We start from the raw sequence: 12,114 nt of genomic DNA on the forward strand, positions 1-12,114 counted from the left end.
GAACTGTGACATCCTGGTTCATAGGTTGATGCTCAACCACTGAGCCCACCAGCTGGGGTGTTGGTGGTAACTTTTAAACATGCCTCGTACTTTTTGCTTACCATTGGGATTATGCATGTTGATACATGCAATACATTTTAATGTTATTTAGGATTTCACTGTATTTTATTACAATTTATTTATACTTGTTGGACAATAAATGTTTACGAGTATTTTGCTCATTATAACCAAGCCTCTTGCTGGTTTAGCATAGTCAAGTTTTACTTGTTTCCTGCTTTACTTCATGGTTAGAACTAGCAGAACAGTGCTAATGGTGATAACTGGCAACCTATGCTTACAGTGTGATGTTGGCTCTTGGTATGAGTTTACCTTATCAAGGTAGTGTCTTTACCTTTAAGTTACTAGGAATAGTTATTGAGTGTTAGCAAGTGTCTTGTATCTTTTTGATAGGATTTTTCTCATTTCACATTGAGGGGATTATTACACCATACACACATCCCAAAGGCAAATCATACTTGGTCATCAGGTTTTTGTAGTATGCCATTGAGTTATTAACTTTTATTTCCTTCAGGGTTATTTCACCTGTATGCCCAGCTTCTACACCCAACTCCCAACCCTTGCACCCTTTTCAAATTTAAATGTGAGAGCTTTATTCTACTTTGATTTTCCAAAGAACCAGTTCTTAAGTTGATGGATCAATTCTACTGTATTTCTGCTTATTTATTTTAAAGCCCTGCTGGACTCTCAGCTTCATGTCAGGGCACCACCTTTTGCTTAAGCCCATCCGATAACTGGACTCCTGCTATCTTGATTTAGACTACTGTCCCCTCCTGAATCTTCATTTCCCCACAGCTTTACCATTCAGCCCAAGTGCCACTGACAATGGAGTCTTCACTGATCTTCCAGTCTAGATCAGGTACTTCTGCTCTGGGAACCAAGGAACCCCTTCCTACATCAGTCATGGAACTGACTAGTCTCTTCCCCTTGAAAGCTCAGTAGCAGGAACAGGGCTGAGTCATCTATATTCTCAGTCATCAGCAGGGCCAGACAGATAAGTTTGAATTTTGAAAAAAGGGAGAGAATGTTCAGTAGCCATTTGCATTGGGACCAAAGGTATAGGTTAAGAACACACAACTGCTTTCCTAGATCCACACTTTGGGACATGGTCAAGGGGAAAACCTTTATGCAGAGCCTCAGAGAATGAGAAAAACCACACAAAGCAAGCACCACTTGGGGTTATTTTTCTAACTAAACTTTTATTATTTTTTCTTTGGAGGCTGGAACCAAAGTCCTTAGATTGGCTTTAAGGGTTGGATGGAGTAAAAACCACAAGAGATTATTGGGTGATCTGTGAACAGACTGGCAGACAGACAGGCAGACAACAAAACCAAAATAAAAGGATGGTAAGACTGTTTTCCTAGAGAGCTTGTCAACTACTTGAAATTTGTTAAAAATAAACTAAAATATTAACAGATGAAATAAAAATCCTAAATTGAGCCCAACTTAAGATTGTTGTAAAGGCTCACCAAAGAAGATGGTGAGTTCTACTGGTTTGTTCCTCTCGAGCAAGATGCTTTGTCCTTGGCTGCAACACCATCACAACTCCCAAGTGCAGGTCCCATTCTTAAAAAACAGACTCCCCCAGTTCCCGGTGGCTGCGTCTCTCTCCTGACTACAGGAAAACCAACTTTGAAGGAGGAGGATGCGCTGTGGTGACGGCAGAGATGGTTTTCTGGAGCGTCCATCTGGATCTTTTCTCCAGATGTCTAGCACGTGCTCGAGGGTTGTTTTTTTTCTTTTAAGTTTGAAAAAAATTCCATTGTGAAAAGTGAGTTATGAAGAGTGCTCTTTATTTGAAACCTCCACAACACAGACGCCAATCTTGTCTCGCATTGAATCATTAGCTGTGCACATCAACACATTCCAAGCACAAATTAAGAAATGCAAACAGAACAAAAAAATATATATATATATAATTTTTCCCCTATCCAAAGGTTTCAAGTCTCAATGCAGCAAATCCTTCTGAACACAGACTCTGAGGAGCACACTGTTCAAACAGTTGGGACAAACAGGTCCCTGCAAAGGCTACTGCCTTTAAACACATGGGCCGGGGATCATGGACGGCATGGAATGGGGAGAGGAGGTGAGATAAAGGGGGAGGGAAGAAAGAATGAGCAGGAGAACGGGAACAGGTATGCACTGGAGAAGGTTGGGGCAGCTGGGACACACACATGGTGAGTTGGTAGATTTCATTTATTGGTATCAACATTTCCTTTCTGGTTCATTTTGTTTTCATCCCCCCCCTTCCCAGGTCCAACAATGGTAGAAAAACCCCACAGTTGTGGGGGCTAACTAGGCCAGCCCAAAGCCTTCAGAGCACTCCTGGATGGCCAATAGTAGCATGTGGCGGAGCTTCTCAAAGCTCTCATAGGCAGGCAGGTCCAGCTGATTGAAACTAGGGAAAAAAGAAAAGATCAGTTCCTAATGAAAGATGACAACCAAATCCCTGTGTTCCCATGATGCCCACTTGACCTCTCCCTGAGGGAACCTATTCCTCACCTCTTGTGGACTCCCAATTTTGTCCTAGCCTGGTCTGCCCTCCTCTAACTTGGCCCCATTACTGGCCATCAGGCACCTAAAACGTAAACCTGACCCTGTTGCTTAAACACCATGGTCTCGTCTATGGGCTAATGTGCAAGCTCCAAGGAGGCATTCAGGGTCACTGGTGACCTGACCCCTGCTGAGTTCCTTAGCTTTGTGCTCCCTGCAACTCGAAATCCGTGCTCCAGCCACACTGAGCCCTGGAATACACTGTGGTCTCATGTGGTGGTTTTTTTTTTTTTTAAATATATTTTATTGATTTTTTACAGAGAGGAAGGGAGAGAGATAGAGAGTCAGAAACATCGATGAGAGAGAAACATCGATCAGCCGCCTCCTGCACATCTCCCAGTGGGGATGTGCCCACAACCCAGGTACATGCCCTTGACCGGAATTGAACCTGGGACCTTTCAGTCCGCAGGCCGACGCTCTATCCACTGAGCCAAACCGGTTTCGGCTCATGTGGTGGTTTTTATCTGCACTGTCTCCTCAGCCCCACTGTGAGTCTGGGCCAACTTCTGATCTCAGACATCAGCCTCTCCAAAAATCCACCAAATGGGAGCTGCTCCCTGGGGCAGGGTAGCCAGAGGCAGACCAGAGTTCCCGACCTTGGGTAAGGGCCTAAAGTTGGCATATATGCAAGCTTCATCTAAATCAGGGGTCCTCAAACTACGGCCCGCGGGCCACATGCAAATACAAATATTGTATTTGTTCCCGTTGTTTTTTTACTTCAAAATAAGGTATGTGCTGTGTGTGCCGGGAGCCGGTCCATGCTTGCTGTTTCAAGGGACCTGGCATATATGGCATACTTTTCTTAATATGTTTGCTCACCTTCTTGGCGCTGTGTTTTAACCAAGGTCACCTCTCCGAGAAAGGTTGTTTCCCCACGTAGGAATTTTTCCCTGAAGTCAGGGAGGGGATGAAACTCCTTAACTAAGTGCCAGGCGGGTAGTTAATCACTACAAACAATCATGCTTAAGCTACATAATCTTTACTCCCTGGAATGGAGATAAGAAACGCCCTAACCTTTGGAATAGAGATTGATAGGACTGAATCAACTGGTATAAATACAGATGTAACCAGACAGAGAGACAGAACTTCAGACACAGAACTTAGGAGACAGGGCTTGGAAGACAGGACCAAGAGAGACAGAGCCTAGGCACAGAACCTACACAGAATGTTCTCTAGAGACAGAAGAACTTCGCTGGAGAGAACATGGCAAAAGATCCTGGACTGAACCTGACTACAGAAATTGGCAAGAGAACCTGACTAGAACCTGGTGACTGAACCTGGCTGGAGAACCTAGCGAGGGAACATGGCCACAGAACCTGGCTGGAGATCCGAAGCAGAACCTCTCTGGAGATCCAGACCAGAACTTGGCTGGAGATCCTGGCTAGAGATCGTGGCTAGGCTGCTGATCAACTGAACGCTGTCTCCGTGTCATTCCTTCTTCGCCGACTCCGTCCACACCTTTGGGGACCCCTGAACCTGCTGGGGTTGGACCCCAGAATGTGTGCATAGGAATTTGTTCATAGTTGTTTTTTTAAACTATAGTTCGGCCCTCCAAAGGTCTGAGGGACAGTGAACTGGCCCCCTGTTTAAAAAGTTTGAGGACCCCTGATCTAAATGCTGGAAAGTAGAACAAACTCTTTTGCTTACCATGTGTGAGCGGAAGGCAGGCGATCTGTGGACCTGTCATCTCGATGAATCTGAAACTTCTGAATTCCATTCATGCCTTCGAGGGCAGCAAAGCCTTGCAGGGGTACCTTGGAAGTACCCGTGACAAACTGGAGGAACTTGGCACGGTCAGCTTGGTCAAAAGAACGCAATGCTCTCCAGAACCACTGAATCTGCAGGAAGGGACACAAGAAGCCAGCGTTAGACAGAGAGCTCCTAGAAAAAAGGGGGGATGGGACTTGGAATCTAGGCAAGTCTCTTCTGTAAGATGGGTTTCAGTTCATTCACAGGATGAGCAAGAACATCACCTAAAAATGCGATCCAGAGAATGAAGAGTTACACATAGGTAAGTGGTCATCCATAGCGCCCTTCCCTTAAGAGCACTGCTTTATCTGGTGTCAAACTAGCACTGCTTAGGGGTGAAGGGGCAGGGAATGCCTGTAACAGCTCACCTGAATAGAGTTGGATTGGTATTTGTGGTATTCAGTGTTGGATTTCAAATCATCAATGTCGATTGTAGGCAGTCCTGATATGAGCAGCTCTAACTCCTGCTCAGTGAAGATGGAAATGAGGCGCTTTGGAATGATCTCATAGAAGCCTTCTAAGAAAGCCGCCAGCTGTTTGCGGATGGCTCCTGGAGAGAGAACCAACAAGCCACATGGAATCTGAACCCACACAAGTGTTAGAGGTCAGAAATCCCCCCAATCTAGCCCATGCTGCTACTAGGATGCTGATTGGACTGCCTGCCTTGCCTGCCACTGTATTTCTGGGCCCCTATGAGGGTAGAGGAAAGGAAATATTTTTGGTTAAGTTTTGGATTCCTTTTGTGCAAGATACTTTTGGCTGCCATAGGGGAAAAGAGGAAATGATGTGTGTAAAATGAAGTGAGACCTGACCAATTCCCATATTGAGCAACAATGGGCCTAAGGGACATTTCCCCTACCTGTCATTCTCATCTGGCACACCAGGTGTACATACTCCTTCTTATTCTCCTCTGTTACCAAGATGTTGGCCCCATTGGGTTTGAGGTCACGAACTTCACAGACTCCAAACTCTTGGACCTAGAACACCCAAAACATCAATCATATATATCAAGCTTGGTCTAGGATGGGGTTTATATAGAGATACCTGGGAACATACCCTAAATTCTTTGCTATGTCCTTGGCAGAGAGACAAAGTAAGGTCATGAAAAAAGTGATTTTTCTCATGAGGTCATAATTTCCTAACAGGAAAAGGCCAAGGTAAAAGGGGAAAGAGGGTATGGCTAATACATGTAACATAACATAACACAATCTTTACAGAAAACAATTTGGTGGAAGAGTAACCTTAAAAATTTGTTTTCATTTGTATAATTTTTCTACAATGAACTACTTTGGGAATGGAGAGTAATACTCTGGAGTAACATGTTGTTTTCTATAAGGGGGAAACCAGGAAACAGTCTGGATTGTTTTACAAATTTTGGTTTTTCTGTTTGTGATGTCTCATACAAATACCCATTGCTCTCTACCAGATGGGAAATGGGGCACGGGATTTTAAGAAGTCAAGATACTTCCTTAAAACCATGAAGTTATCCAATGCCAAGTCAAGGGCGATCCAAAATGGGTTTCCTAGACGAGCTGGGATGTGCTGCAGTCAGGATTTCCTGACCTACCTCAGTGCTGAAGGTAAGGTCATAGCCTAGAGTGGAGACATCATTTTCCAGCAGATAGACCAGGCCTTGGTAGAAGTGGTAATCTTCACTTTCCATATCCGTATACCTAGAAAAACACAATTAGACAGGGTCATGGGTTGAGGTGGAGAGGCAGCATAGGGGCAGGACACAAATAAAGGACCCGATTCCCAGGACTGTGCCACATCCTCACCTGACAGACTTGCCCAAGATGTGTTTGTAGAAGGAGCGAGTGAAGTAGCACTCCAGGAGGCGGTTGTCATATACAGCTTTGGCCACAATGCGTCCAACAAACTTAAAGTAGCTGAGGTGGTTGGGGTTGCAGTGGGAAGATGGATTGATGGTGTAGGTGACCCGGTCTCCAGGTGAGGTACGGAACAAGGCATACATAGGGTTAAACATCTCCCGAGAGATGATCATATACCACTCCCGCAGGAGCCCTCCAGCATCCTGCCCTTCTTCTCCTTCAAACACTATATACCTGCGTTAAGAGAGGAGAAAAGGATGTGCAGAAAGCCCAGGACAGAGCCACTCACTTATACAGCATGACCCAAGTGAACGAGTGACTGGAGCAGTGGCCGGGGAGTGTAAGGTCACAGGACAGGGTGCCAGGAGAGCCCAGAGGAGGGCACTGGGACAAAAAAGGGCATCATTGATAGATGTCCTGAAGTGCCAGTAAAGGCTGACCGATATTCCAGAAAACACCAATGGGAATGGTAGAGAGGCCTAAATGAGACCTCACTTAGGGGAAGTAGGGAGTGGTTAGGTGGTGTCAGAGAAGAGAGTGCTGCACCAAGTCCAATGTCAATAAGGAGTTGGTAGTGGAAGAGCAGGGCCCAGTCTGTCTTAGAAGCCTCTCTGACTTCCTGTGTGATGACAGGGATAGCAAGCCCATGCCACGAGGGAGAGAAGGCATCCAGTTCCTTAGTTTAGGAGCATCTGAACTGCTCCAATAGGTCTGTCCTCACATTGCTCCTGTGACATCTGGCATTACAAACTGCCAATCTCCTCTCGGTGGCTTCAGAATCACCAGTGAGCAGTATTTCCCCCAGCCCAAGGTACCATTTACTCAGTAGGTGTCCTGTTTCTAGTAACAATGGGAAACTCTCTCTGCAAGGCCATCAGGTCTATCTTTATAAATGCCAAAGACTCTTCTGGCTGGCAATTGTTGGGTAGCTCAGCCCAAGGGACAGCAGAAGATCAGTCTTCTGAGACCAGGCCAAGAAGATGGGGGAGGCAGCTCACTGTGCTGATATCAGCTGGATTCCAAATGGAAACTCCTAGTGTGTGTGTGTGTGTGTGTGTGTGTGTGTGTGTGTGTGTGTGGGTCGGGGGCAGCACCTCCCTATATTCCTCTGCACATCTGAGGCCTGAGTAAGCCTTCACTACGGCGGAGGAATGGCCCCCACCCTCCCATCTTGTCTGTTCTCTGCTCTGAGCTCTTACAATCGATTCTTCATTTCTTCAGGGGATTTCCGATGCAGCTCACGATAAGAGTCTTCAAAGACATGGTCACGGCGGACATGCACAGCCATGTCCTCTTTCCGGAGCCCTTCGTCCAAACGCTCCAGCTCTTGGCGGAAATATCTGGGGAGGTAGAAAAAGAAGGAAAACAGGATTAGGGTGGCAGAGCAAACTTCTGTTTGCCTCATTAGAATGAAGACTCACAATGACACTTTCCCTATCCTCCAATTACTCTGATTCCTGCTCCCCACCTGTTCCCCTGGGGAAATGCCCAGTAGTTGGGAGAGCCAGGTCATTTACTACCAACTCTCATTTCTCCCATCTCTACCAAATAAGGGCCCACAGAAACTGTAGCAAGTAAGCATGTGTAGTGCACAGGAAGGAAAAGCAGGGGAGACAGGAGTGTTCAGGAGGCCTCCTGCGCCCCCTGTGCACTATGGCTACCTGCACCTCCTATATTACCTCGATGAATAAAATGGGACTTTAGGAAAACTGCTTTCTCAGGAAACAATGCCCCAGGAGGAACTCTGGCTCCTTTCTGGGAGGGGAGAAACTACTTGGAGAGTTCCCACCCCCACCAACATCCAGGGCACATACTTGCGCTTGACATCGAAGTCGAGGACACGAATGTAGTCTACCAGGACAGCAAAGGGCCCGTCAGCGAGGTGGGTAGTGGACTGCCGTAGGATCTGGTTTAACACAGTGCGGTGAGTCTCTGAGGGGAGAAGGACAGCAGGAATCAGCATATCATGGGTCCCAGAAGACTGGATGACAGCCATCCAGCCAGTAGGTCTTTCTTGTTTCAGGGAAAAAAGGTAGTGTGACACGCAAGTGCTACCAGACAGGCCCTCCCTCACTAGCCGCACTTTCCAACCAACGCACACATACACACAGCTAAGGATAAAATATACAGCAGAGCCCTCTACATTTGGGGGCCTAAGAGTTCCCTGTACCTGCAAAGCGAAGGAACTTCTGCGTGTCGGGGGGCAGGCTTGAGGAGATGTGCATAGATGAGGGCTCCCGGGAGAAGAACGGGTCAAGGGAAGAAGGAGTGGCTGGGGTCAAGGGGGCCGGGGAGAGGGGAGGAGGCTCATCCTTGATGTGCGCCAGTTGGCTCTCGCGGGTGTCTCGAACAGGAGGCTTGCTCTCCCGCTCTGTGGCATGGACCAGAAAGAAGGCCTCCACGGCAGGCTGTAGCACTAGGGGTAGCAATGACAGGGAGGTGACATTTTTACAAACTTCAACATACAAACCTCTTCTTTTATATTATATATAATCTAGTTACAAAAGTACAATATAGAATAATTGAAACTTCAGGAGAAATATAATGGTAGAATAAAGAAGTGAAGCCAAAGAGCACATCAGAGCTTCCTTGAGGCCAAAGAAAAATGGCCAACCAGTTGTACAGAGTCCCCTGGTCTAAAAAGTAAAATGTACCAGCCATAGAAAAAGAAAAACATTTTTTTTCTGACACTTAAGTCAGAGAAAAAACACTCCTTTCCTTCGAATCCTCATTACAGAGACACTGAGAAAGAGGGGTGACCTGGAAGAAAAGTAAGCAGGCTAAAGGGGCCGCAGAGCAGGTTAGTGTGCCCTCAGGCCACCACTCACCTAGCACCGCATGCTGGTCATGAGATTCCTCCAGTTCCTTTAGACACTCGCCGAGCATGTCCCATAGCTCATCCAAACTCAGCTGCTCACTGAGCAGGGGTAAGTCAGGTGGCCTCTCCTCCTTCTCCCCCTGGGAGTTTCCGTCCGAGCCTACAAGGCACACACAGGAGAGTCAGAAGGGCTTTGAGGTTGTCCCTTCATTTCGATTTTTCCCAGACCAAACATGCAGATCAAGTAGAGTGGCCCACTGGCCATAGAGTAATAGGGAGCAACATCTGGAAGCAAGCTCTAGTCCTACACTGAATGACATCTGAATTTAAATTAAGTAAGATTAACACAATAAAAAAATGGTTCCTCAGTTGCACTAGCCAAATGCAGGCTACTGAAATAGTAGCCACTGCAGAAAGTTCTACCAGATAATGCTGGTCTACTTACTGCCAAATTAATTCTCAGAGTACCTGTGGATTATTAAATTATCTAATATAGTTAAAAAAATGGATGTCCCTATAACACTATCCCAAAGGAATGTGTTAAAAAGGTTCCAAAAAGTATTCATGTGCAATTAGTCTTCAGAAATGCTGTTAATAACAGCATCCACTGTGTGCCAGGTCTGCTCTAACACTATATACACATATTAGCTCATTTAATCCTAACTATGAACATCCCTATTTTAAAGAATAAAACGGAAACAAAGAGAAGTTTGCCTCAGGTCCCAGAGCTAGTAAATAGGGGGGCAAGATTCAAATACATGCTATCTCCATGAATATCATACCATAGTTTTTTTAAAAAAAATATTTTTATTGATTTTAGAGAGGAAGGGAGAGGGAGAGATAGAAACATCAATGATGAGAGAATCATTGATTGGCTGCCTCCTGCACGCTCCCTACTGGGGATCGAGCCCGCAATCCGGGCATATGCCCTGACTGGGAATCGAATCATGACCTCCTGGTTTATGGATCGACACTCAACCACTGAGCCACACCAGCTGGGCTATCATAGTTTCTTTACTACAGGAATTGCAACATGTATTGTGAATCTGAGACGAGAGTGAGGTGATTACGGTTAGTGATCCTGGTTGGTAATTGCCTATTAACATGTACAGAAAACAGTGTTTGCTTGAACGAATTAGAAACACTGAGCGTATATTTTCTCAAGAGCAGGAACTCCAGCAGACATTCCACGAAGACTGACTTCTTTTTCCTGGGCTGGAAACGAGAAGCAGTACTGACCACTGGACTGAGTATCCTGGGTACTGGGAGACGGCTGGTCCACATCCATGGGTGATTCCTCCCTCCGGACAGAACCTTCTGACTGGCTTGACTCCGACTGGATAAAAGGGAGACAAAGTCACTTAAAGGGCGCAACTTTGCATTCTTCAGGGACAGGCTAGGGCTGGTCCTACCACTTCTCATATATCATAGGCTTAGAAAGAAGCTTCCTATATCTGGTCAGGAAACTATACCTCTCTAGGATAAAATAATGGCCTTCCCACTTCCTTTGCTGTCCTCCACCCTGAGCTAGCAAGCTCCCTCCCTGGATGCCTGCCTGCGTTGCCTCAATTCCATTCTGGACCTATGTCTAGTCATACACTAGCCTCTTGGACACAGACTTTTAAGATTTCTTCTTGGGACAGTTTACATGTGTACATAAATATGAAACTTGGATGGGCAGAAGGGAGGTTTGTTCTTTATTCACAAAAGGTAAAATAAGCTCGGCCAGCGTGGCTCAGTGGTTGAGCATTGACCGATGAAACAGGAGGTCACGGTTCGATTCCCAGTCAGGGCACATGCCTGGGTTGTGGACTCAATCCCCATTGTGGGGTGTGCAGGAGGCAGCCAATCAATGATTCTCTCTCATCATGGATGTTTCTCTCTCCCGCTCCCTTCCTCTCTGAAATCAATTAAAACAATATTTTTTAAAAAGGTAAAATATTAGGGGAATTAGTGCAACCTTTGATGGGTGGGATTATTTAAAAAGACAACGTCGGTGGTATCACGTGTGGGAAAAGGACTGGGCAGAAAAAAAATACTCCAGAATAATAGCTCTCTATTATTTTCCTGCTTGAGTCAAGGCCTTCAAGTTCTAGGCTGTTCCCAGCATGTTCAATGAACTCATACTGTATAATAGTATTTATAGAAAGGAAAACCAGGCCCCAGGATACCTTTTATCCTGCATCTTGGGAAGGTGACTTGCATGTTGCAAGGACAGGAAAACAATGAGTGCCACAGCATACATACATAATGCCAGGCCTTTCCTGTAGCCACTCTGTACTGGGATCCCAACAATGAGCTGGCTACCTAGGAACCTGAAGGTTTCCTCCTAAAAGGGCCTGAGTGCCTAAGTGCCAGGGGAATATGGAGAGCAGAGGCAGAGGTCAGGGTGGAGGGAACAGCCGTAGCCAGAAGAGGCTACATAGGATGTGTACCAAGCTTGGGGGACTTCCAGGGGCAGGATTCCTGAGATGTCTCTGATGTACCTGAGTTGTTCCATGAGATTGAAAAATCTTCATCCCACATCCCCTCAGAACCCAGACATTTAGCATTATGCAGTTTGCAAAAGCGCCACTGTTGACGGGATAGCTGGGAGTGGGGTATGATGGCCAAGCTTTAAAATTAAATCAAACCAAACCAAACCAAACCAAACCAAATCAATGAACAAACAGTAAAGAAAACAACAAAAAAGTAACTCTGTTATCCAGAGCATTTATATAGCAAACTTAATGCAAAAGCATACAAGGTAAGGGCAGTGAAACCCCACTGATGATGGGGGAGAGACAAATGAATGAGGGGCCACAGGCATCATGCTAACCGTTGCTGCTTGTTGCTGTCTCCGCGCCCTCTGACCCTCACGTACCATTTGTATAATGGCATCAGCCTCAGCCTCCAGCTGCCGAACAGCTGCCTGGATGCTGCTAGCTGAGCCTAACCCGGAGGAACCTGGGAGAAAGAAAGAAGGCAAGCTATAAAATGTAAAAAAAGGGAATGCCCAAAACTCTCCCATCTCCTGGGCTGCCACAGGGCATCTTGCTGAGGTCTGAGCTGTAGCTCAGGCAGCTTCAGAGTGCTCATCATTAGGCACTAAGGGCTACTGTTACA

The 12,114-nt window shown here is 46.1% G+C and overlaps 1 protein-coding gene across 1 annotated transcript in view; it reads right to left on the reverse strand.

Annotated features, from left to right (window-relative positions):
• Positions 1–1,236: 1,236 nt before the first annotated feature.
• HUWE1 (HECT, UBA and WWE domain containing E3 ubiquitin protein ligase 1) overlaps positions 1,237–12,114 on the reverse strand; it is a 150,475-nt gene continuing 139,597 nt past the window's right edge. Inside the window, exons 73-84 of the mRNA XM_059679143.1 lie at positions 11,828–11,955; positions 10,249–10,345; positions 9,020–9,169; positions 8,362–8,607; positions 8,006–8,123; positions 7,391–7,531; positions 6,138–6,425; positions 5,927–6,032; positions 5,219–5,336; positions 4,728–4,909; positions 4,258–4,448; positions 1,237–2,455 (exon numbers count right to left, since the gene is read on the reverse strand). Of these exons, the coding sequence (XP_059535126.1) occupies positions 2,353–2,455; positions 4,258–4,448; positions 4,728–4,909; positions 5,219–5,336; positions 5,927–6,032; positions 6,138–6,425; positions 7,391–7,531; positions 8,006–8,123; positions 8,362–8,607; positions 9,020–9,169; positions 10,249–10,345; positions 11,828–11,955 (1,868 nt within the window). The 3' untranslated portion in view covers positions 1,237–2,352. The remainder of the gene's footprint in view (positions 2,456–4,257; positions 4,449–4,727; positions 4,910–5,218; positions 5,337–5,926; positions 6,033–6,137; positions 6,426–7,390; positions 7,532–8,005; positions 8,124–8,361; positions 8,608–9,019; positions 9,170–10,248; positions 10,346–11,827; positions 11,956–12,114) is intronic.

This window comes from Myotis daubentonii, chromosome X (assembly GCF_963259705.1).
Source record: "Myotis daubentonii chromosome X, mMyoDau2.1, whole genome shotgun sequence".
Lineage (NCBI taxonomy): Eukaryota > Metazoa > Chordata > Mammalia > Chiroptera > Vespertilionidae > Myotis > Myotis daubentonii.